This window comes from Nomascus leucogenys, chromosome 4 (assembly GCF_006542625.1).
Source record: "Nomascus leucogenys isolate Asia chromosome 4, Asia_NLE_v1, whole genome shotgun sequence".
NCBI classification, from domain to species: Eukaryota; Metazoa; Chordata; class Mammalia; order Primates; family Hylobatidae; genus Nomascus; species Nomascus leucogenys.
This window is the reverse complement of record NC_044384.1, coordinates 72378176-72405099: the sequence shown is the minus strand read 5'-3', so window position 1 is coordinate 72405099 and position 26924 is coordinate 72378176. Positions and strand designations below refer to the sequence as shown.

General features: G+C 40.6%; 1 protein-coding gene across 6 annotated transcripts in view; it reads right to left on the bottom strand.

Annotated features, from left to right (window-relative positions):
* CEP192 (centrosomal protein 192) overlaps window positions 1–26924 on the bottom strand; it is a 137654-nt gene that overhangs the window by 7915 nt on the left and 102815 nt on the right. For 2 of the 6 annotated variants that reach the window (XM_030810804.1, XM_003276699.2), the window contains exons 31-43: window positions 26041–26301; window positions 25669–25784; window positions 23766–23875; window positions 20817–20967; window positions 17665–17843; window positions 17034–17157; window positions 15368–15473; window positions 14444–14651; window positions 11373–11452; window positions 9887–9982; window positions 2986–3105; window positions 2413–2534; window positions 158–284 (exon numbers count right to left, since the gene is read on the bottom strand). In XM_030810804.1, coding sequence (XP_030666664.1) covers window positions 158–284; window positions 2413–2534; window positions 2986–3105; window positions 9887–9982; window positions 11373–11452; window positions 14444–14651; window positions 15368–15473; window positions 17034–17157; window positions 17665–17843; window positions 20817–20967; window positions 23766–23875; window positions 25669–25784; window positions 26041–26301 — 1800 coding nt within the window. Of the gene's footprint in view, window positions 1–157; window positions 288–2412; window positions 2535–2985; window positions 3106–9886; window positions 9983–11372; window positions 11453–14443; window positions 14652–15367; window positions 15474–17033; window positions 17158–17664; window positions 17844–20816; window positions 20968–23765; window positions 23876–25668; window positions 25785–26040; window positions 26302–26924 lie in introns of those variants that run through there. The other 4 variants (XM_030810807.1, XM_030810803.1, XM_030810806.1 and 1 more) reach the window with 3 other exon arrangements.

The window sequence follows — 26924 nt, the reverse complement described above, 5'->3', positions numbered from 1 at the left end:
TGCACTCCAGCCTGGGTGAAGCGAGACTCCATCTCCAAAAAAAGAAAAATTACCTCATTATTACAACTTATAGTCTATAGAATCATCAGGAAAATGTTTGTTATCAGAGTAGAATGCATTTATTTTTCCAAAACCCATAGTAATATTTCCAACTTACTGAGTGTGTAATAAAAGAATTATTTCGCAGATTGACTTTAAGTGTCCGTGACTCCCCCACACTAGTCGGCAAGAACCTGTACACATCCTCTGGGGCATAAACTCCGCGAGCAGTCACATCAAGCTGCCTGCTTTGGGAATAGGTGTAAAAGTTAAGAATCTGAAATCTACAGTAACTTAAACCGTTTTTATATATTGAAATTATGTAGTATTGCATTAATTTGTGTTTTTCCTGGCGATTTATTTTCAAATATAAGTTTTGTAATGACAACTTATCTAATTTATGTGAAGAGGATGACAGCAGGAATCCTCTCATAAAGGGTGCTGGATAGGTCTCACTCTCCTCACAGCCTGGGTCACTACCTGCCAGAAGCCCAGTTTGTATGAAGGTGGCCCTTTACCTCAGTTCATTTCACTTGGCCCCGTCACGATGCAGTACCAACTGCACTTCACTATCACAGGGACACACGCTGCTCCAAGTGCCTGATGCAGGTGTGGCCTCCGGGCAATGTTTGCTGGTGGTGGCACTGGCTCTTGCCTGGGCTTCCCAAACCCTGCACAGCTGCCTCTCCTTTCTCTGGCCACTCCTGGGTCTCTGCAGGCTCCCCTCCACCCCCAACTCTCTGCATATCTGACCTTCCCCTCACACCTAGCTTGGCACCCCCCAGCAGCCCTATCTATTCACTCACTACACAACGGTCCCTCAGAATAGCTCAAACACCTTCAGTCTCCACAAATACAAAAATGAACTTGTGATTTTTGTCCTCAAACCTGATCCTCCACTTGTGTTTGCTGAATGATATCCAGGAGCCGACCCTCTCACAGCCATCCCCCTTTATCCAGTCCATCGCAGAGGCCCTCCTATCTCCAGTCTGCCCGTTCTCTTCCTATTCCTTGACACTATTTTACTCCTGGACTCCTTTAAAATAGCCCCTCCTCACCTCCTTCTTATCAGTCATACCACAGCCAGGGGACTGTCCTACACACGCATACCTGATCATGTCACTCCCTGGCTTCCCAGCTCTCCAGAACAGCAACCACCTCCTAGGCTCAGCTCTGGCCTTGCCCCCCACCACTCCCCTCTCACACTGAACTTCTCCTGGGAACTTCTCCCACCCTCCTCACCTAGGCCATTTCCACTCATCCTCCTCAACTTAAATGTCCCCTTTCACGGAAGTCCTTCCCAGGTTTCACAGACCAAGCTGCCTCTGTCACTTCTCCCAGTTTCTCGTTTGTTTCCCTGCAGCCCATGTGCGCTCTGGGTCGGTGAGGCTGTGTCTCCAGACGGGAGCCATGGAGGCGCGGGGTGTAGAGAGCAAGAGAGAAGCAAGAGATAACAGCCCGGAGGGAGTGTGCCAAGAACATGCATTCATTAAAGGGCTCTAATTTCTTCCAAATACATTATTGGCTCCCATTAAAAAATAAATGACTAAATTTATATTAAATTCAGCAGATATTTAACATATATTGTCTTTCCAGGCATCCTCCTCAAGAACTTAATTACACCTAATTACTAGTTAATTAAGGATTATAAGAAATATTTTCATAAGGTAGAATACTAAATAATATTCTCATTAAAGCTATATATGCGGCTGGTATAAGTTTTACATTTTAAAGCTTTTTAAGAATCTACTTTCATATGCTGCTTATGGGAACATAAAATGGTACAACTATTTAGGGAAAACTATTTGGCAGTTTATTTTAAAGTTCAACACATGGTTATCATGTGACTCGGCAATTTTGGGTAAAATTAGGTATTTGTACTCAAAAGTAATGAAAATGTATGTCATCTTTAGAAATGCACATACAGTAATATTCATAGCACCTTAATTCATAATAATTCCAAATTATAAGACATCCAAAAGTCAACAGGAAAATGAATAAATTGTGATACGTTCATTTAATGGAATACTAAACAATAAAAAGGAATGAACTATAGGTATATTCAATAACATGAATGGATTTTTAAAAATAGTATGTTGAGAAAAAGAAGCCAGACACAAAGAATATATACACACATATGCACCTATATGAAGTTCAAGCAAAATGAATCTATGATGACAGAAATCAGAACAGGACAAATCTTGACTGCAAAGGGATATGTAAGAAATTTCTGGGCGAGAGGAATATTCTGTATCACGGCTGGAGTGCTGGTAACACACGTGAACTCAGGTAAAGTCATTGAGCATTTTACTGACTCTATTCCTCAATAAAGTACTGGGAAAAAACTCAGTAAGAATGACAAAAACAACATACTCAGGTACACGAGCAGAAGCCTCTGACACAGCTTGTCTTCGGGGCTTAACTAAATGATCTATTTTAATGAGGGAATCCATGGAAAGGCATGCGTTTTCAGGCTCATTTTCTGCTTTGATGCTCTGTACAGAAAAATCACAGGGTAAGGGAGAAAGAAATAAAAACTAAGAAAATATATGGACATTTACTTATTTGAATTCTATCATTTCCTTTAAAAATTTTTAAAAGGAGATTTAAGATTTTTAAATCCCCTAAATTGCAAGCTCTGTACTCTGTACTGCCTGGTTCCGCTCTCTGTGTACTGTCTGGTTCCTCTCTCTCATGTGCCCATGTACATACATGATGCACAAGCACACAGAGTTTCTTATATAACTAAGTCAAACATGGGTTTCATGGGCTGTATGAACAATACAGCCAAACCCAGTCCTCAAACATGCCAATTAATAAAGACAAATAAGAAAATTAAGATTATGGGGCTATATTCTGCATTTTCAGGCCAATTTTTCTTGTTAATTTCCCTTTCTGTTTTTAAAATACAAACAATAATTTACTTAAATTCAGTGTACTACTCACTTGTCCAGAGAGCTGGAATCTCAACGTCTGTTTCATGTGAGGCTCCTTAAGAGGGTGACATTCAACATCCCAAAACTGGGCATAATCCCCCCTACCTCTGGGCAAAAATATGATGGAGACCTACGAAATACATACAGAAGAGAAATTTAGACACTGATCATTAAACACAGTGGTAGCTAGATCACCAGTTCAAAGATTTGGTATGAAAAAAATTAAAGGAACAAATGCTTTTGCACTGGCTAGTTTTCCCACTAATTGAAAGAATTTGGACAATTTCATTTCTAGCAGGTTACTATACCAGATCCAAAACACATTTTTGCTTAAGACTTTATATAACATATTTCTTAAAATGTACAATAAATGCTTTACTGTGGGGGGAATATTATCAGAAAGCACTGAAGCTGTCAAGCACAACACCTACACGAGGAAGGTCCAACCACAGACCTGCAATCGTCTTCCCTTGCGTGCTTATGGAACCCTCTGCTGGCCAAGCAGTACCAGGACAAAGGCCTCACAGCGGCCAGGAGCTGTAGAGGACTGACAACAGTGAGGGGGGCGGCGGCTACAGGAGGCAGAACAAGACAAGCACCAGATGCTCCACAGTGGCAGCTCGCATTATGATTAGCTTCCAAATGTCAGTCACAGCCAGTGACCCTGGGCACATAGCTCAGTGATAAACACACCCTGCATGTGTACAACCTGTAAAAAGCTCAATCATGAGAAAACTGTCATGTTTAAAAACAGCATTTTATAACAATTACCAATATTAAGACGTTTGGCTTTATCAGATAATTTAGTGTTGATAATACTGATCACTTAACAATGAATCAGGTTAACAATGAATCAGTATTCCTGAGTCTGGACTTAAACATTAAAACACATAAGTGGCCTAATTTCTGCCCATGCAGAACCTTAAACATAATAACCCAGCCAGCATGAGCTCAAGGCTTTTGAGAGCCTGGAGGCAAAAGCAGGACTGGTCAGGGAGAGGAGAGCATCTGACTAGAGAATTACACCACCAGGGACTTGGACTCTAAGAAGATGAAGGAAGGAAAGGGTGAAAAACAAAGGAATGGATAAAAACCATCACTGGGGACTACGGGACTATGAAATCCTAACTACACCCCTTCATATACCAAAAACACAACAGAACGGAGGAGGGGAAAACTAGTATTACTGCATGTTACACCCTAGGCACATACTGGGAACTTTAACATTCAGTATCTCAGCTAATCCCCTGGCAAGCAGGCTCTACTTTCTCTCTATAGATCTGCCTATCCTAGACATTTCACATAGATAGAATCACACATCTGTGGGCTTCTGTGACCGGCTTCTTTCACTTAGCATAATGTTTTCAAGGTTCATCCATCTGGATATAGCATGTACCAGTAACTCCATTCCTTTTCACTGCCAAATAATATTTCATTTTACAGATATACCAGATTTTATCGACCCATCAGACATTTGGGTGATTCCCACTTTTTTGTCTATTGTGAATAACACTGCTGTGAACACTTGTGAACAAGTTTTTGTTTGAAAATCTGCTTCAACTTTTCTAGCGTATATCCAGAGGTGGAATTGCTGGGTCATGCAGTAATTCTGTTTGGCTTATTGAGAAACTGCCAAATTATTTTCCATAGCGGCTGTACCATTTCACATTCCCTCCAGCAATGCATGAGGGTTCCAATTTCCCCACATCCTCACCAACACTTGCTGTTTTCTGCTTTTTTAAAACTCACAGCCATCTTAGTGGGTGTTAAGTGATACTTCATTTCTCATTTTGATTGCATTTTGCTAATGACTAGGAATTCTAAGCATCTTCTCACATGTTTATTGACGACTTGTATGTTTTCTTTGGGAAAATGTCTATTCAAATCCTCTGCTCATTTAAAAAATTGGGCCATTTCTTTTTACTGGGTTGTAAGAGTTCTTTACGTATTCTGGATACAAGTCCTTTGTCAAATATATCATTTGCAAATTTTTGTCCCTATTCTGTGTCTTTCACTGTCTTGATGGTGTTGTTTGAAGCACAAATCTTTTTGATTTTGATAATTCACCTATTTTCTCTTTTGTGGCTTGTGCTTTACTGGTGTCAAATCTAAGAAACCAATGCTTAACCTAAGGTCATGAAGATTTATTCCTATGTTGTCTTTTAGAGGTTTTATAGCTTTAGGTCTAATGTTTATGGTCTATGGTTGATTTTCAGTGAATCTCTGTATATGGTACTAGGTAAGTGTGATGGTTAATATGAGGTGTCAACTCAGGCCAGGCACGGTGGCTCACACCTGCAATCCCAGCACTTTGGGAGGCCAAGGCAGGCAGATCACAAGGTCAGGAGATCGAGACCATCCTGGCTAACATGGTGAAACCCCATCTCTACTAAAAATACAAAAAAATTAGCCAGGTGTGGTGGTGGGCACCTGTAGTCCCAGCTACTCGGGAGGCTGAGGCAGGAGAATCACTTCAACCCAGGAGGCAGAGGTTGCAGTGAGCCGAGATTGAACCACTGCACTGCAACCTGGGCAACAGAGCAAGACTCCATCTCAAAACAACAACAAAACTCCACAAATATTAGGTGTCAACTCAACTGGATCGAAGGAGGCCTAGAAGGCTGCTAAGTATTGTTTCTGGGTGTGTCTATGAGGGTGTTGCCAGAGGAGACTGACATTTGAGTCTGCGAACTGGGAGAGGAAGGCCCACCCTAATGTGGGTGAGCACATCCAATCAGCTGCCAGCAGGCTAGAAGGAGGCAGGGGGAAGAAGGTGGGATAACCTTGCTTGCTGAGTCTCTTGGCTTTCATTTTTATCCCGTGCTGGATGCTTCCTTCCATTCCTCCTGCCCTTGGAAATCAGACTCCAAGTTCTTCAGCCTTTGCACTCTGGGATTTACGTAAGTGTTTGGCCAGGGGCCCTCTGACAGTCAGTTTGGCCACAGACTGAAGGCTGCACTGTTGGCTTCCCTCTTTTGAAGCTTTTAGACTCAGATTGAGCTGCTACTGGCTTCTTTCTTCCCCAGCCTGCAGATAGCCTATTGTGTGACTTTGCCTCGTGATCATGTCAGTCAATTCTCCCTAATAACCTTCCTTTCATATATACATATATCCTATTAGTTCTGCCCCTCTGGAGGACTCTAATACAGTAAGGGTCTACCCTAATTCTTTTGCATGTGGCTATCTAGTTCTCCCAGGCACTATTTGTTGAAAAATATTCTTTCCCCATTGAACTGTCTTGGTGCCCTTATTAAAAAAAAAAAAAAAAAAAAAAAAAATCAATTGACTATAAACATTAGGATTTATTTTGGGACTCACATTCCTATTCCATAGTTCTGTGGAACTGTCAATACCACACTGTTTTGTGTAATGTGGCTTTGTAGTAGGTTTTGAAAGCAGGGAGTGTAAATCCTCCAATTTTGTTCTATTTCAAGATTGTTTGATTATTCTAGATCTCTTGTGTATCTATATAAATTTCAGAATCAGCCTTTCAATTTTAAAACAAAACCCAGCTGGATTTATTTTTAAATTAGTTTTTCTGTTTTACTTAACTAAATTTAGATTTTAATTACAACTGTGCACTAAATCTTAGAATGAACAAAGAATAAAGTGGGCTTAGATTTTGGTGCAATTTTTTTGCAGGGCAGGGGGGCCAAAGTTATACAATGGTATAAGGTGTATAAATTCTCAGGACAACCCATAAAGACCATTTTGGAAAACATATTTGAGGGGTTCATGAAAGAGGCATTTTAGAAATCTTTGATATTTAAGTCATTCTTTTTGCAACACATTTATTTACCTTTAATTCTTTTAAAGTTTTTTTGAATTTTTGATTAATCTCATTCTGCTAGATTCTCACTTGACAAATGCTTTTCGTGTAAAATTGTCTCTTTCCCACCTTGGTCAATTTTGCCAAAGGTTTGTCTGTTATTATTATTTTTTCCAAAAAAAAGCAGCTTTGGAGATGTTAATCTTCTCTCATTTCTTTGTTTTTAATTTTACTATGTTTTGCTTTAGAACTTTTTTTTTCTTCTTTGGATTTTTTGTTATTTTCACCATTCTACAAATGACTGCTTAGCTCATTACTTTCAATTTTTTTCTTTTTAAAATAGATGCATGACACCTATATCTTTACCACTATGGAAAATGGGCATATTGTTGTTCCTTTTTCAACTTTTATTTTAGATTCAGGGGGTACATGTGCAGGTTTGTTACCTGGGTATACTGCACGATGCTCAGGTTGGAGGTATGAATGATCCCATCACCCAGGTACTGAGCATAGTACCCAATAGTTAATTTTTCAGTGCTTTTCCCACTTCCAGTAGTCCGCAGTTTCTATTGCTGTCATCTTTATATCCATGAGTACCCAATATTTAGCTCCAACTTGTAAGTGAGAAAATGTGGTATTTGGTTTTCTATTCCTGTGTTAATTCATTTAGGATAATCGCCTTCAACTGTATCCATGTTGCTACAAAGGTCATGATTTGATTCTACAGCTGCACAGTATTCCATGATATACATGTACCAATCCACCATTTCTTTATCCAATCCACCGGTGATCAACGGTGGATTGATCCATGTCTCTGATACTGTGAATAGTGCTGTGATGAATGTGCAAGTACATGTATCTTTTTAGTAAAACAATCTGCTGTCTTTTGGGTATATGTCCAGTAGTGAGACTGCTGGGTTGAATATTAGTTCTAAGTTCTTTGAAAAATCTCCAAACTGGTCTCCACGGTGGCTGAACTAATTTACATTCACACTAAGTGTATAAGCATTCCCTTTTCTCTGCAGCCTTGCTAGTATCTATTGTTTTTTGACTTTATGTTTTATTTATTTTTTTGGAGACAGGGTCTGACCCTGTCACACAGGCTGGAGTGCAGTGGCACAATCTCAGCTCACTACACCCTCTGCCTCCTGGGTTCAAGCGATCCTTCCACCTCAGCCTCCCAAGTAGGTAGGACTACAGGTGTGTGCCACCATGCCCAGCTAATTTCTGTATTTTTTGTCACCATGCCCAGCTAATTTCTGTATTTTTTGTAGAGACAGAGTTTCGCCATATTGCCCAGGCTGCTAGCTTTTTAATAACAGCCATTCTGACTGCTGTGAGATGGTATCTCATTGTGGTTTTGAGTTGCATTTCTTGATGATTAGTGATGTGGAGCATTTTTTCATGTTTGTTGGCTGCTTGTATGTCTTCTTCTGAGAAGTGTCTGTTCATGTCTTTTGCTCATTTTTAATGGGGTGATTTGTTTTGGGCTTGTTCAATTGTTTTAAGTTCCTTATAGATCCTGGGTATTAGGATTTTTGTCAGATGAATAGTCTGTAAATGTTTTCTCCTCTTCTGTAGGTTGTCTGTTTACTGTTGATAGTTTCTTTTGCTGTGCAGAAGCTCTTTAGTTTAATTAGGTCCCATTTGTCAATTTTTGTGTTTTTTTATTACAATTGCTTTGGAGAATTTAGTCATAAATTCTTTCCCAAGAATAATGTCCAAAATGGTGTTTCCTAAGTTTCCCTCTAGGATTCTTATAGTTTGAGGTCTTATGTTCAAATATTTAATCCACCTTAATTTTTGTACATGGTGAAAGGCAGGGGTCCAGTTTCATTCCTCTCCACATGGTTAGCCAGCTATTCCAGCACTATTTATTGAATAAGGAGTCCTTTCCCCATTGCTTATTTTTGTTGACTTTGTTGAAGATCAGATGGCTGTAGGTGTGTGGCTTTATTTCTGGGTTCTCTATTCTGTTCCATTGGTTTATGTCTGTTTTTGTTTTGCTACCATGCTGTTATGGTTACTGTAGCCTTATAGTATAGTTTTAAGTCAGGTAGCACGATGCCTCCAGATTTGTTCTTTTTGCTTAGGATTGCTTTTGTTATTCAGGCTATTTTTTGGCTTCATATGAATTTTAGCATAGTTGTTTCCTGTTTTGTGAAAAATGACATTGGTAGTTTGATAGGAACAGAATTAACTGTAGACTGCTTTGGGCCCAGCTGGGGTTTTGAATGGGACTGTGCTGAATATGTAGATCAATTTAGGGAGTACTGCTGTCTTAACAAGGTTAAGTCTTCTGATCGATTGACACGGGATGTCTTTCTTGTTGGGTTTCTTTTTGCAATACCGCCTCATACGCTGAACTTTATTTGAGCAATGTGCTTATCCCCTGTTCTTCTGCTTTGCTTCTGTTGTGGTTTGGGGAACGAACTAAACTACACTTGTAGAACTGTGTGTCTTTCCAAAAAAAGTGAGAAACCCTCTGAAAGCCTGTTATACAGACCCAGTAAAGTGCGCAGTTTGCAACAACTGCTACAGCTATTTCAAGATTCTTTTACAGTCAGTTCTCAGTTCACAGCTACATTCTATAACTTACTTTAAGTCTGATTGTCTAATAAATGAGCCAGTAAGTTTCAGCAATTAGAATGAAAAAGCATATTGCTGAGGCCAAGTGGGTGATTAGTGTTATTAGGAGACATTTGAAGGGAATATGTCAGGTATAGAAATGAATTAACATTTAAGAGGGTCGTAGTAGCTGGAGGGATCTGTCACACATGAAGATATACTGTTGACTATGCCACAAATACCGAGCTGTTTTTGAGTAATGGCAGGTTTTTCTGGCTATGGCTGATAGACAAAACTCTCGTCTCCATCAGTGCAGTATGACTGTAAGCACTGGCAGTCTGTGGTCTTTATTGCTAAGTGTGCCGTTTTGTTTAGCTGACCACTTTTTCACACTAAGACTATCTGCTACAGTGCATTGTAAGTGAGGCAGACTCTTCTCTTGGTGCAGACTGGCTCTGTGAGTAGCACGGCTCCAGGTGAAACAAGCTAAATGGGTGGAATCAAATGAGGCACTCCTGGACAATTTACATGATATTCTTACTAACTGCCTATGGAAAAAAATATCAAAACCTACTTTTTGGATCCCATGGCTTTCCAGTAGACCAGAAATAGGAGAACATCTGAATGCTGCATAGGTAGCTCTAAAAACATCTCCACTTTCATCAACTCCCTGCAAAGCAATCATTTAAGCAAATTAAAAACCATAAAGCCAATGGATCAATCCCACAGAGACACTATTACCTCTATGGCTGCTGAGAACACACCAACACACTTAGCAGTGGACAAGAAGAACACAAGGTATTCCCAAAATGGGAGTGCTACCTGACTGAGCTCTGCAGAAGGCCATCAGGCTGACTCACATCACCAAAGGAGAGGTCACACAAGGCGACTTTTATCACTTCCCTGGCTATAGTGATCTTTATAGTGAGGCTCATAATGTCAAACAACTATCTTTTCCTCAAAGATTCTGAAGACCCTGTTGAATGTGCATTTTAATAACTTATGCAATACCAGTTTTTAATTTTTATCTATTTATTTTTTTAAGATAGGGTCTGGCTCTGTTGCCTAGGCTGGTGTGCAGTGGCGTAATCATAGCTCACTGCAGCCTCGACCTCCTGGGCTCAAGCAATCCTCCCACCTCAGCCTCCCAAGTAGTTTTTAATTTTTTCACAGTAGGTCCAGAAACTCTTTTTTGTACACATTTTGGTAGTATTATGGCTCAAAACTGTTACTATCACACAAAATACATGGCAGAGAGACCACAGTGTTCTAAACACCAATGACACACCCGCTGAATTCAGGTGGTGCCCTGGTGGAGATTACTGCCATACATAGTAGGCTAGACTCACTGGCAAAGAGCGCTCAGCTCCGTTTCCTGCACCGCTGGATGGGAACATACGACAGCACTCAGAACACGAGGGGGAAAGCCATGCATGTGCACATACAATGCTCAGAAACACAATTTTTACATATTTCTCAAAATAAAGTTATTTCAGATAAAATCAGGGCTAGGAGACAGCATTAAATGGAGCAAACATGTATTTCCGTACATATTCTCTGATTTGACTCTCAAAACCACCTTGTGAAAAAGACTAGGCATATATCATCCTCATCTAAAGAGAAAACCAACTAAATGAATTGGTGGAACAAACAACCAGCAAGGCCAGGTGCAGCAGCTCACACCTGTAATCCCAGCACTTTGGGAGGCTGAGGTGGGAAGATTGCTTGAGGTCAGGAGATCGAGACCAGCCTGGGCAGTGTGGTGAGGCTCCATCTCTACAAAAAAACAAAAAGTTAGCTGGACATGGTGGTGCACACCTGTGGTCCCAGCCACATGGGAGGCTGAGGCAGGAGATTGCTTGAGCCTGGGAGGCTGAGGCTGCAGTGAGCAGTGTTCACACCACTGCACTCCAGCCTCGGCAACAGAGCAAGACTTTTGTCTCAGAAAACAAACAAGCAAATAACCAGCAATATCAACCTATGCTCATAGTCAGTTTTTAGAACATACTGGATAAAGTTTAAACATTAAAACGATTGTATCTGAGGCAGTCATGACTGACCTTGACATAAGGTGGCGCTAAAGATGACAGATGCCATTTCACGTCTGTGGTGCCATGATTCTCGAGTTCCAGACAGCTCTCTAAAAGGAACACATATATCATAACTCAAACTCGGAGAGACTGGAGAACAAGCAGATGACTGTGACGGGCCTTACTACCTCAGACTGGGGTTAAAAAACACCAATCATTAGATCCCTAAAGGAGTTCAACAAGAACCACAGTATTTTCTTAAAAAATCAGGTATGTCAGATATTCTGTTTTAGGTTTTATTACAAGTATAATGCAAAGATACCAAAGGACTTATGCAGAGGAGCAATAAGATGATTTACATTTTTAAAGCGTTACAGACTGCTCTGTAGAAAAGAGATTGCAAGGCATTGAAGGGGACGAGGAAGCCCAGGTAAGTCATGGCTGCAGCAGTTTGGCTATGAGATGATGCACAGGGTGACTGCCTCCAGCTTGGACAGTGGTAAAGGGGAGAAAAAGACATGGGCATGTGTGGCCTCTACTTTGAAGACAAGCTTCAAAGGACTTGCTGATGGACTAAGTAGGAGGGAGGAAGAAGATAAATCAGAAATAACAACCAATGAACAGATAGTGTTGCCACTTACTGACATGAGGTTGAGCCTGGAGGAGGCGTAGGGCCTCTCTTGGGCATATCACATCTGATGTGCCCGTGAGACGCCCACATGTGGAAGCCAAGCAGGCGCTGGGGTGCGATGCCTGGGCCCGAGCACACGGGAAGTCATGAGAGTCATAGGCCACAGGCCATCATCGTGTAGGAGAACACAGACAGAAGCGAAGGAAAGGCACAGGCAGGCTGGGCCAGGACCCTGCCAGTCTTCAGAAACCAGGGAGAGGAGTCAGCAAGGGATCTGAATAGGAGCAGGTGAGGCAGGAAAACTTGAGCCCCGGCGCACAGCAGCTGCACGGAGAAGTCCTCCAAAGTGGAGGAACAGTCGACGGTGCTGGGAGGTCAAGTCAACCAAGACACAAAACGGACCCTGGATTTGGCACATGGAGCTCTTAAGTGACTTCCATAGGACGGAGTTCCAGGCATGAGGTGACAGCAGCCATGACCTAAGGAAGTGAGGGCAGGGGGCTGCTGAGACAGGGGTAGCCACAAGGAAAGGGTGTGGGGGCCGAGGAAGATGCTTCTTAACCCAGTGATGGTGGAGTGTACTTGGTGCTGGTGGAGACACATCAACAAAGAGGGAGAAGCTGATGGCTCTGGAGACAGAGGGGACCACAGGAAGCCCCCCAAGAGGCGAGAATGGATAGGCCCGGTTCCAGGCAGAGGGTTCATCTGTGATGGAAACAGAAGCCTTTCAGTGAGTCTCAGGGCCTGTCTATTTTTCACGTGTGAGGCAAAGTCAAGAGTTAGGAAGAGTGACAGCAGGAGCAGGGGAGGTGGCAGGAGCTCCTAGAGGAAAGAAGGGCCCCCAGCTGTGGGGGGTGGCGGGAGCTGCAGGACACACACAGGAGCAGAGGCAGCAAAGCCTCACGTGGAGGGGCACCAGGAATCCCCAGCAGGGCGGAGAAGCTCCCTCCAGTGTGGTTTCACTGCAAGGGTGGAGGCAGGAGGAGCTAGGCTCCTGGGACAAGCCAGGGTTGGGATCTTGCCAGGAAGGAAAGGAGAGGGAGAGGAGCACCCGGCAGTCATGCAAGCCTGTGAAACAGCAACTATAAGGACAGACTCAGGAGTGCAGAGGTGACAAGAGGAGAGGGGCATGGGCAGGCTGGGAGAGAGCACAAAACAGGCAGGGCCAGCGGGCAGGGGGTCTCAGGGAGGCCAGAGAACTGCTGTGAGCCCTCGGTGAGTAAGCTGAAGAGATGGGTGACAGTCAGCAAGTGCCAGGCTCAGGGCAGGGAGCTTCAGGGCTGAATGACAAGGTCCAGGAGGGAGACCATGGAAGCAGGAGGCTGAGGCTGGGGATAGACAAAATCAATGGAGAGGCAAGGAGCTAGATGGCAGGTGAGAGATGCACCCACATCCTCTCTAACAGGTCCCCTGACAACACTGCTCATTCAGCCTGAGCCAGCAGTGAGAGAGACAGACAGGGACAAAAATAAATGATCTCAGGACTCTCGAGGAATGTTAGCAATACAGAGTGCCTAACAGACAACAAACACCATGCTAACTGCTGTACATATATCACTATTACTGAACACGAATGCTCCTCACGTCCCAGTAAACCCATCCTAAGTTGAAATTATCCTAAGTGGAAAATGCATTTAATCCACCTAACCTACCGTAAGCCGAGCCTGCCTTAAACGTGCTGAGAACACTTACCTGAGCCCACAGTTGAGCAAATCCTCTAACACAAAGTTCATTTTATAACAAGGGGTTGAATATCTCATGTCATTTACTGAAGACAGTGCACTGCAGAATACAGTATCAGCTGTTCACCCTTGTGATCGTGGCTGACTAGAAGCTGTGGCTCAGGGCTGCCGCCGCCCAGAATCACAAGAGGGTGCAGCACCCTGTGTCGCTACCCAGGGCAAGGTCAAAAATCAAAATACGATTTTCACTGAATGCACATGGCTTTCACACCATCACCAGGTCAAAAAATGGTAAGTCAAGCCACCGTAAGTCAGGGTCTGCCCATACAGGAATTACTAAATTTATCCTTGAAGCCCTCTGTGGAAGAAGTTAATTCCAAAGGCCATTTTACAAATGGGGAAACTGAGCAAGTCTATTGGACCTGTCTGGAGCCTTAATGTCACGTGAGTAAGTGATGAAGCCAGGCTCCACCCACTGTCCTGTCTTCTTCATCAGCTAACTTATTAACAATTCTGGTCAAGGATCTGGTGAGAGGTGCAGGAAAGGTTCTGACCATCAAATAAAACCTAGGATTCCTGGAATACACAGATTTAGTAAATGCCAAGATTTCACATTTTAAGATTGTTCAGATCCCAAATCCAGCCCATCATTGAAATGATTGCTAATGTCCACTTTTCTCCTGAAGTAGGAGGAAATTTGTATTTATCACCAACTTATGGCTAAGAATAAAGCATTAGACTCAATATATAAGCAGACATTTGAATTACATAATTTTGTGATACAATACCTGAAGTTTCACCAGGTTCTGTTGTAGGAAAAGTAATACTCTTGTTTCTTATTTCAACTTTTGTGGAAGGCGGTTTTGTCATTGGTTTGACCAAATGACTAACTGAAGGCTCAGATACTGGGGAAAGAATTCCAAATGGTTTGGAGGTCAAACGAGTTAAAAGTTCCACTTGAGTTAAATCTTCTCGAATTTGAACTTTCACAATTTTCTGAAATGAGCCAAATAAAGGGATAAGCTACAAATGTATCTATCATTTTAAACGAAACAATTCCATTTTTAAATCATGGTAAAGAAATGCCAAACAAACAAAACATCAATAAATTTAGGAATTAAAGTTTATTTAGATCTCAAGGTAAATCTGTGACTCTATCTCCTCTCTCCCATTACCTTTTTGTTTTAAAGCAAATTTTGAAAATTAGTAATCACTTGTAGGATCTACTGTCCACACCCATTCCCCAAGAGAATTGTTCTGATCACTATGGAAAAATTCTATACCAATGCTCTAACTAGTTGGCCTCGGAATACAAATAATCATGCCTCGGTATCCATGGGGGATTAGTTCCAGGATCCCCTGAGGATGCTAAAATCCTCAATGCTCAAGTCCTGTATATAAAGTGACATAGCATTTGCACATAACCTACATACATCCTCCTATATATTTTAGATCATCTCTAGGGTACTTATAATACCTAATACAGTGTAAATGCTATGCAAACATTGTTATACTGTATTTATTTGTATTACTTTTTCCCCAAATAATTTCAATCTGTGGTTGGTTGAATCCTTGGATGTGGAACCCACAAATATGAAGGGTCAAGTACACTTTCATTTGATTTCTGAAATTAAGTGCTAATAAGGATTATGAAACTGAAGCTACAAACAGAATTGTCACTCAAAAAAAAACCAAACCACTTTTAAAAGTACCTTCTGTCCATCATCACAGTGTATATAGATCAAACCACTCCACGGGAACATTGACTGTTTTGTGGATAAGGAGGAATTAGGACTCACAAGAATTTGTAGTTTACTCCTTTAAAAAAAAATTAGTAAGAAAATTAAAAAGAGCCTGCATTTTAACAGCAGTAATCACAGGAGTTATAAATACTGTCTACCAGCCAATGGCCATTTCCTCACTGCTCAGGAAGAGCAAAGAACAGAGCTCACTCCCATGCGGCTCCCACGTGGCTCCCACATGCTCATCCCGCCTCCACCCGACTCAACGGTTAACAAGGAACTCACCAGCATGAACGCATGACGCAAGGGCAAAACTCATGTGAAAACAAACCATGCCTTAGGAATACCATTTTAAGAGCAACTCACGGTAAAAATTTCTAGAGCAAAAGACCAAGACTACAAAAGCTCTGAGCCACGTGAGAATAAAGAAGAATGCAAGTATAGCACGGGGAGAAAGAAGCAGCTGCAGAGGAAACTGGAAAAAAGGGTGGGGGAGATGGAGAAGAAATGAAGAAAAAAACGTGTTTCTGTATGACCCGGCTGCTCATATTTTCTGGGGTCAACATTCTCTTCAAGAACCAGGGGATGCCAGAGAAGAGTTTAAAAGTGGACAATGGGATCAGATTTGTGATTTTAAAGAAATCACCAGACTGAAAAGCTATTTCAGTACACATGTCAAAAATGACAGGGCAAGATTGTCTTCCCCTGCTAAACACATGGGGCTACAGAAAAAGCGGGCTGTGAGGAACCTGTTCTACCATTAGCTGAAAGGGTGTGTGGCACATGAGAAACACTTGCTGCATGCCGAACTGACTGCTCTGGTCCCAGCAATGCTCTCTGGAGTGTCCCTGACCATGCCTCAGCTAAAAGTCTCAGGCAAGTAAACTCTCCTAAAATTTTAGCATATCATTTTGCAAAAACTAAATAAACTTCATGTTGTCTTTCTGCAAAGTTGCTAATCCCAGATATAATGGAACGTGCAGATGTGGGAGTCATGTGCTGACCAGATGAAGTCCTGAAAAGCTGCAGAGCTGTGGCTTTCCCACCTATCAACAACCAGGCTGTGGACAGAGGGCAAGCAGCTGTGTATAAATGGCTGGCCCCAAAAGACTTCCTTCTGTCCTAGAATATTCTACATAGAAAACCGTAAGCAAGGTTATGGCTCATACATACTAAAATTGAGGAAGCTTTGTCTGAAAAACATCATTCAGAAAAAGCCAGCAGAACACACAACCCAAACCAAGGTAAGAAACGGCAGAAGTGTTTGGGCTCCGGACACGTCGCGACCCCTCATCCCATGTCCAGTTGCATTCCTTGCTTTGTAATTTCATGGGCAGAGTCCTAAGAAGGAAACGCTCTGAAGTCTTCCATACCAGGGACTCTGTTCCACCTCAAATGTGTGTGTCCCTTTACCCTCCTGGGTGACAGCATAACCAGCTGTGTGCAAATCTCTGCTCCACTAGACCGCCTACCACTTGAGCTCACAGCTGACCTGCAGAACCATGCACGTGCTTTGTGCAGTCAGCACGGTGCAAAATTTAACTGGATAAATTACAATGACATATTATTTGATCTTTTGAAAGTCACCAAGCCAGCATCTAAGTAACACGCAGAGGAACGCAGAAGTCAGACTTACTCTGGCGTGACACATCCATGCTGCGGCGTGACTGTGAGGCAATGCGCTGGCCAGCACAGCTCAAATCTCAGTAACCTCACAGAGTTATTCACAATCTGGAAACGTCCAGTTTTTGCCATGTCACCTATTTTGTCAGATAAATAAAATGTTACTTACATTTAACAACAGTGAAAAAGACAAATGTTAACAACTAATAAACCAGAACCCTCAATAGATACACGAGTATGCTACTGCTTTCTCAACTGCTCAGTTACAGAAATTTCCAATCCTTGGTAGTAAACAAAGAGGAAAAAGGAATCCTGGAAATTGTCACTGCTTGGTCTTAACTTGAGTTCACACCCACGTAGCAGATTCACTCTACTCTGAACCAATGCCGTATCTCTGTGGGCAGGGGTGTGGCTCTGCCATTGGGGAACGGAACTGGGAGCCTCATTGAGGAGTGTGGCCCTGGGACAAGGACTCTGCTCTAGGCAAGTCTGAGTGGGGTCTCCAACAGTGGAAGCAGGGCCTGGGCAAGTCACAGCTCAATGTGCAGGAGCCCATGTGTGTCTTAGATGGGCCACGGGCACAAAGGGAGTGCAGACCCGGACGCCAGAACAGACCTCTGAGGTGTCACAGTTGACATACTCACAAGGAGAAGGAGCTACCAGAATCAAGTGCTCGGGTAGGACAGTCCACGGCTCTTCGGAGGCCAGCTGATCTGGAGGCGGGCGAGCCGCCTGTGAGAGAAGAGGAGAACCCTGAGGACCTTTGACTGGTAAAACATCCAAAGAGACGTTGCCACCATGTTTCCCAGAAGCTCCCAAGTCGCTAAAAAATTATTTAAAAATGAAAAAGTTAGACAAGAAGAAAGAGACAGTGAAGTTAAAAATGATAAAAGGCCAGATTGTATCACATATTTTTATATTAATTCTTCATAAATCTAAAAACATTAAGACAAAGTTAAAAGTGCATATCAGGTTTTTTTAGTGAATAAAAATTATTCATATTGTGTAAAGCTTACAATGTGTATAGGCTGGGTGTGGTGGCTCATGCCTATAATCCCAGCACTTTGGGAGGCCAAGGCGGGAGGATTGCTTAAGGCTAGGAGTTTGAGAACAGCCTGGGTAACATAGCAAGACACCACCTCTACAAAAAGAAAAAAGAAAAATTAGCTGGGAGTGGTGGCAGGTGTCTGTAGTCTTAGCTACCAGGAAGGCTCAGGCAGGAGAATTACTTGAGGCCAGGAGTCCAACCCGGGCTACATAGCAAAACCCTGTCTTTTAAAAAAATACATAAAGTATAGGGGTGACAGGGGTGGGTGGTGGCACTGGGACTTTCAGGGAACACTCAGCCAGTCTGGGTCAGCAGCACTGGGCTCAGGGAGACAGCCGTGCAATGGGAAGATAAGTTAAAAAATAGGGGGATTAAGTAAAAATGTAAATATACTGAAGATAATGGGGCTAGGGTTCGAGTACTGGAGAACAGCATATAAATGTGGAAAGGCACTGTGGTGTTAGATTAGAATTGGAGGCTTCAGAGTAAGCTCATTTAACATATTTATAAACAGAAGTAAATACAGAAGTGTGTGGATTTGTATATTAGTCCACGTTTCCTGGGTTTGTCCACAGGGAGGGCCTAGAAGCAAGGATACCTCAACAGCATGAGCACACCTAGTGCCTGCACCCTGGTTTCTAACACCATTCTCTACTCTCAGCTTCTGAGAGAAATGGTTATTCCAGGGTGGGGCAGGGAAAGTTTATGATGAGCCTAAACATCCTGCTGTGCCAATGAGTAAGAAAGCGCGCAAAGAAGGACGGGAGACCTATCAAAAGGATCGGAAGCCAGAATGCAATGCAGGACCAAATAACGACAGTGAAGGATCAACACGGCACCCAGAGTCCACTCCAATATCAGTGAATAATTACATAAAAGGGCCAAAAGCAAATCTCTTCCTCATAGTAAAAAGCCAATTAATAAATGTAGAAAGATGGAATTAGAAATCACCCTTTGGTAACCATGATGAAAATAATTCAGGCAACAAGCATCAATGGATGCTCACAGTTTCATGAGGAACAAGATAATCATGATCTTTAAAGAACTCCCTCTAAGATATTCATTAGTTTTACAGTGGAGAAATCTGGCAGGCACCATTTTTAACTAAGTGATGAAAATAGTATTAGTGATAGGACAAATCAGCATTGTACACTGCCTGAGAAGATGCACAGAGAAAACAAACAGCATCATTCCTGCCAAAAGTGTGAAAATTGAATCTGCAAACTGAAATTGCGAGATATTTTACGAAGTAACTGGCCTGGACTCCATAAAAACATCAAGGTCATTGGTAAGAAAGGATTAGCAATCGGCCTGCAATCTATTTTCTCCTTTTTACCAGGGAATGCTCAAGAAAAAAGAAAGATGATTTGGTGAAATCTCCCGGTGATCTTGCTAATGACAGATCTCCTAGCACACACACTAATGTCCTTATCTATGGAATGCTTTTTGCAAGATGTATCTGCTCTGTCTAGAATTATTTGTGGTAAAGAAACCTGAAGCTTCTGATTTCATGGGATGCAGTTATGTGAAAAATTACCACATAAGTTATGTAATTATCAAAGTGCAAAACAGAACTTTCATGCTCAATATAGCTCTTCATTTCGGGTAAGCCATGTAGCACATGCACAATTTAGAGACCTTGTGTCAAATCTGAACAAGAGCTCAAGTATTAATGCTGCCAAAAGGACCTAGGAAGCGCCACCGCCAGTCCCAGACTTCTCCAGGCTTCACCTAAAATTCCAATAAGCTTAATTCTGGATGAAGTCTGATTCTGTGGATCTGATACAATAATTGAACCTTCTGTATTATCTCAGTCGAGAAAGATAAGGAAAGGCTAAGGAACTCTATTCTGAAAGAGAGTAAGCAGACAGGATAACCAGATGCATCATGTGATGTTAGATTACACTCTGGACCACAGAGGAAACGGCAAAGAGGAAGGTTATTTTTGTTGTTGTTGTTTTGTCATTTAACTGTAATATAAAGGACATTATTGGAACAAACAATAACATGTGGAAGGAACCTGTGGACTAAATGATTGTAGTGTACTGCTATTAAATGTCCTAATTTGGATGAGTTTTCCATGGCTATGTAGGAGAGTGTTTTGTTTTGTTTTGTTTTTGAGACAGTCTTGCTATTGCCCAGGCTGGAATGCAATGGCCCAATCTTGGCTCACTGCAAGTTCTGCCTCCTGGGTTCACACCATTCTCCTACCTCAGCCTCCCCAGTAGCTGGGACTACAGGTGCCCACCACCATGCCTGGCTAACTTTTTTTTTTTTGTATTTTTAGTAGAGACAGGGTTTCACTGTGTTAGCCAGGATGATCTCAATCTCCTGACCTCGTGATCTGCCTGCCTTGGCCTCCCAAAGTGCTGGGAGTACAGGCGTGAGCCACCACACCTGGCCATAGGAGAGCGTTTTTAGGAAATTTAGGGCTAATTGGTTATCATGCCTGAAATTTACTCTTACATGGTCCAGAAAAACCTTCCATACAAATAGAGGATGATAAGGTAAAGGTGGTAAACTGTTAACAACGGTGAGTCTGAGTGCAGAGTATACGGGAGTTCTCTGCACTATTTCTAAACTTTCCTGAAAGTTTGAAATTATTTCAACTTAAATTTTAAAATAAAGGTGAAATAAAAATTTTGAGACAAAATAATAACAATAGTAAAGTACAGGAAAAAAGATCAGCTTTGCTATGAATCGAATCATCCTGAAATCTGGTGAAAGATTTCTGTTCATTTATTTTACCTTGTAGATTCCAAGCTAGCTTTGGAAGAAGGCTGAAGGAATTCTCTGCTAGAAATGCAATCTCTGAATTCTCCAATTACTGAAAGTATAATTTTACACATGCTTCCATAAAAGAGCTGAACATCATTAGGTCGTTGGGGAAGATCATATACTGAAATAGAAAATAATGTTTGAAATACATGAATGTTCACACAAGCATACCACAAAGTAACAGATACATTTGTATATTTATAGCTATAGAATATTAGTTTCCTGGGTTGCGGGAGGTGACATTTGGATTACTAGTATACCACCTGGCACAAAATTACAGTCAATTCAGCACCAGTGGCTGACAGCTCAGACTTGGAACCTGAATTTGAACTACCTTTGCCACTCACTTACTTTGTGACTTTTGGCAAGTTACTTAACCTCTCTGAACTTAGTTTCCCCAACTATAATATAGAGTAACGATCTGTATCAGGGGTTGTGAGCATTAAAATAAGAATGCTTTTGTAGATATATTCGGCAACAAACACTTATATGAAGCTTAATGTGGACATTGTTCTAATCCCTTTATATATATTAATTTAGTTAATTTTCAAAACAATTCTTTGAGATAGGTACTATTACCTCTACTGCAAAGAGGAAGAATCTGAAGCACAGAAGTTAAGGGTCCATGATTTTTAAGTGGCAGTCTCATAGACATTCAATTTAAAGTAAATGTAGAAACTAGCACTATTAATTTAATTAAATCTTTATAGATTAATGAAATAGTGCTCAAGATTAACATCTCTAGATTAGGCCACCCAAATTTGTATATACAAGAAATGTTAAATTAGATAGTCTTTGAGTCATATATTTTGACAGGGAAATTTTAAAAGAACACAGTAACTATAAATTTAAATTTATAACTTAAGCAAGACTCCTGACTGAAAAAGTTTAAATCAACGACAAAAATATATGCTACAAATTACACATTTTGTAAAAGCAAGATTGTTACAAATCCTTAGAATAGTAACATGCTCAAGCAAATGTTACTGAAATTCATCACATAAAAGCTTCAACTGCTGTATAGTCACAGGTGATCTACGGTACCAACCAACAGGAAAAAGTGAAGCTGTTTCCTTCGTTCCTCTGGGCAATAAACTTACAATCACAAGGAATACGATATTCCTTGAGGTGAAATTCTGGTGTCCCAAAGACCTGGCCTGAGTCCCAGCTCAACCCCATCTTAGATGGGTGATCTTGACAGGCTACTTGAGCTCTTGGTTGGCTGTGTCAACACAACTCTTAATACAATATGTGTACTTAATTTTTGGACATGCAGCTCTACCTGGAGCATACTTCCTCATTCTGGTCTCATCTTCACCTTGCCAACTCCTCCTCTTTCTTCAAGTATACCTCAAGAATCATCTCATTCTAAGTGAGGTGCCCTCCCAGATTTGTAAACACAGCTCTCTCTATAACAGCACTTTTCATATCACACCTGAGTCATCTGTCTTCCCCTGAGTCTGTAAGACCCTCATGGACAAGGACTGCATCCAGTACCTCTGCATCCAGTGTCCATAGACCAGCTGGCACCTTGTTCTCTCAGGATGCATCCACCATTCAATGAGAGGACTGTTGCTATATGGTGGGGCTATGCCAACTTCTGAACCACTGCAAACTCTGATTCCCTACAGTCTTCACCACAGTTGGACCATGTTACTAAGTGTTAGTGTTCCATCTCCATAGCACAGTTCAGCTTATCTCATATTTGGATCCTTCCTATGAGGAAGATGTGGGGCTGCAGTGGGACAGATGGGTCTTCAGTTTCAACTCCAAATCCAAGGTTTTTTTCCTTTGCTCTGGTCCCTTAGCACACTCCTGACAAGTCCATTTCAAGTCTTTTTGTCATTTTTAACCCACTCATCCTTGCCTTCCCTTTGAGCAGATGATCTAGACCCCCACTTATTGAAAAGTTCACAGACTATTCAACATCACCCCTACCAAGGCATAAATATCCTTTCATCACTTCATATTTCAGAAGCAAAATATATTCCATCACTAAAAAACTGGAAAATAAAAACAGGGAAAAGCTACTACCTGAAATTTACCACCAAAACTAGCCACTTATTATTTTGGTGTGCATATGCCTGTAATTTTACTTATGTAAATATATATGTAATAATTTTTAGCAAAATGAGATCTTACTATGCAAACTTCAAAAAGGTTTTGTGATAAATGAAGAGCTTTCCATGTCATTCAGTACAGATTCATATTATTGTTCTAATGGCTTCAAATATTCTACCGCATAATTAAATAACTCCCTATTCTTGGGCATTAAGGTTACTTCTAGCTTCTTGCTATTATAAACAACACTATGGTGAAAATCTGTATATACATTTTTACACAGTCTGTATGTCTCAATATATTTATATTTTGTATGAATAATAAATATTGTTAAATATTTGAAATGTTCAGTGTAAACAGGGCTAACCATGTAGGTTAGTGTCACCTTATTACTGTCTATTTTGAAGTTTTTTTGCCACCACATCTTCCATAAATCTTACAATAGGCACGATAGCACAGTAACCTCAAAATGAGTGCAAGTTTGCAATCAAATCTAAGTAGCAATTAATTTGATTTAGTAATGACCATTTTCCTCTTCCTGTTTACAAGGTTGCCTAGAGAATAACTGCAGAAAGTAACATGTAACATTTATACAGCAGCAAAGCTCTTTCATCGAATCCTTATAACAACTCTGTATGGATGAAAAGCTAGATGTCACTCTTCTTTCCATTTACAAGATAAGGAAACTGACATTCAATGATGTAATTTGTTCAAACTCATACAGCAGGGCTGTGGCTCAAATTTTGCCTGACACTGTATCTAAACTAACACTTCCTTCTTATATCACATCATTGGACCTAGATAATACTATAAATGACCCAAAAGATTTAATACATCAAGACATGCCAAGATTCTTACCTTCAGTTACTAATAGCTCATCTTGAAATGCTTCAACAAAATTAATGTTTTGAAGCACACTACGTTCTGGAAGTATCTGTTTTATCATCTCTGGTTTATGTAACAGGGCCCTGCCAGGAGAGATTTTTTTTTTTTATTTAAAAGTGACATTATATATAAAATAACTTTAATTAGATTTTCACTAATGCATTTGGCAAATCCCACTAATACTGATATATTAGTACACAGACCTTACACATAAAAGAAAAACCTGTTTTAGAAGTTCCCTCAAAAATTACACATGGTTGTAAAATTATCAGTTTCAGTTAAATATTAACATCAAACAAGAATTCCCTAAAAGAAGAGTAAAATTAGATTCTTTTCAGGTCCTACATTTTCATTATTTGTGATAATTTGGTCGTAGCTAGAAATCTGTCTCAGAACACAAAAGAACATGCTAAAAATGGAAACATTTGAAGGGGAATACCTAAATTACCATACAACTATGTTTATCTGGCTCCTTCCAGAGAATCTGAGGTGAGAAAACTGAAACGTAAATTTCTCTATAATACTCAGATGTACACAAAAAAAATCTCACTACTGTAATTTTATGGCAAAGAGTTTGAAAACAATACACTGATTTCTATATCCCAATTGAGAGAAAAAAACACATCAGAATACCTCATAATGTGATTTCTCCAAATGTCAGTTTCTATTTCCAAAATAATTAAGAAACAAAACCAGGTTCAAAGGCAAGCTTTTTATTTGGTCTGTTCTAACATCATGTAGCAAGTTGCCATTAAATTCCCTCTTGTAAAACATTCCAATGACCCTCAACAAATTAAAAACAAAACAATTTCCCAAATTCTGTATTAGAATAAAACACAGTCAAGCACAAAGGGTCGGAAGGAGACAGGCGTATTCCTCCAAACCCCCTTTCTAGTGATTTTTTATTAGCAGATGACACCACGAGCTGCACTCATCCTATGTTAGGTCCTTTAATCTAGGAAGCTACACTTTACAATAAGAGAATTCATATCTTTAAATCACGCCTAAACCTAAATCAACATCCTAAATTTTCCAACAGTTCAGCATATCAAACTATGTTTAAATTATTTATGTATGTATGTATGTATTTATTTATGAGAGAGGTCTGGCTCTGTCACCAAGGCTGGAGTGCAATCATAGCTCACTGCATGCAGCCTTGAACTCCTGGGATTGTGATCTTCCCACCTCAGCCTCCAAAGTAGCGAGGACTACAGGTGCACAACACCACATCCAACTAAATTTTCTATTTCTTTTCTAGAGACAGGGTCTCATTATGTTGCCCAGGCTGGTCTTGAAGTCCTGGCCTCAAGCAATCCTTCCACCTCAGCCTCCCAAAGTGCTGGGCATGAGCCACGCAGCCGCCCTATATTTAAATTAGATGTATCAGATTTTATAGTAGTTCATACTTTTTAAGTATCTACAAGTTAAACATCTTACACATTTCGAAAATTCAACTTGATCCTTTCAAGTAATTCACAGCATTACCAGAAATATTACTAACTAGTCATCTGTGTTTATACAATATAATCATTCAGTAGTTCTTAAATCTTTTATAAAACTGACACTGTCACTTGACATGTCATCAAGAGTACATTATGGAAATGGTCCTATTATGAAGTATGATGCACCTACTGAGTAAAGGAAGAGTGGCACAAAATGTTCATCTAGAAAAGAAGGCACATTCTAAGGAAATATAGGAGATGGATTTCCTATGGGTATTTTTTCCTCACATTGTGGTAGCTCATCACCCACATTTTTCATCTACCAGTTCACTAATAAATAGTGGAATATTCTAAAAATTCCAAATCCCAAGCCACAGAAGCCTTCATCATTTCTACTGAATGGTTCCCAACATTGTGTAAGATCAGTAATCTACCTGCGATACTGCTGTCTTGAAATTTCATCTCCACCAAATAAGTATACAGTTGATAGTTCTGTTGCAGTTTCATTATTGATTCTTCTGTCTGATGGATTATATATTAAAGTAACATCCTAATGCCAAGAAAAAAAAATCGGAGTAAATATTAAATATTTTTAAGTAATTTCATTCTGATTCAACGATCTTATGAGCCTAAAAATTCGACACACAGACACAAGTGCATATGCATGGCATTTCCAAGATCACATAAGTACTTCTACTCCTACATTATTTTCAAGTATTATTTTAGCTTTTGGCTTTAAAATACATAATTATTAACTTAATTTTAAAATGAGTTGATGTTTTTAGCACAGAAACTTTTATACTTACTTCTTGTGTTCTTTCCTTGAGTACAAATTTATCTGGAAAAATCCTCAATACTTTAGGATCCAGCAAAACTTTTTTCTGAGAATCCTTAAAACCTACTGCTTTAACAAAAGCTGCTCGGGAGCCAGTGTTGCGGACAGAAAAAACAATTTTACTTTCTTTGCCAGGTACTAAGCCATTCACTGTTATCATGTAACTGTCAGATAATTTTTTAACGCCTTCCAAAATAAGATTGCTTGTTCCTCCATATCCAGACAAAGGTATCTAAAAGAATATACATATCTAAAATTATTTTAATGTTAAGCAGAAAGCACAACATTGAATTACAGCGAGAAGAAAATTCAGAAAGATTTAATACAATTAAAAATTTTAATGTTTGTGTACTTTGGGTAGTAGTTCCCCATTTCCAGTCCAGCAGTATATTCAAGACTTTGTTTTAAGGAAAAAACAAACCAAAGAGCTGCAAAAGTATCTGGCTTCTGATATGCTTAGAATTAACTATTTCAAAAGCCAAGTTTAGATGACACAGGAATAATACAAAGATTAGTACAGATATGCTTAAGAAGTTTATAGAGTAAAATATTCAAATACTTTTAATTTACTTTGAAATGCACTAAAAAGATGAACTGGTGGCTGGCAAGGTGGCCAATAAGGAACAGCTCCCGTCTGCAGCTCCTAGCGAGATCAATACTGAAGGCGGGTGATTTCTGCATTTCCAACTGAGGTACTCAGCTCATCTCATTGGGACTGGTTAGAGAGTGGCTGCAGCCCATGGAGGGTGAGCCGAAGCAGGGTGGGGCATCGCCTTACCTGGGAAGCGCAAGGGGTTGGATGCCCTCTCTCACCACTCCTATTCAACATAGTATTGGAAGTTTTGGCCAGGGCAA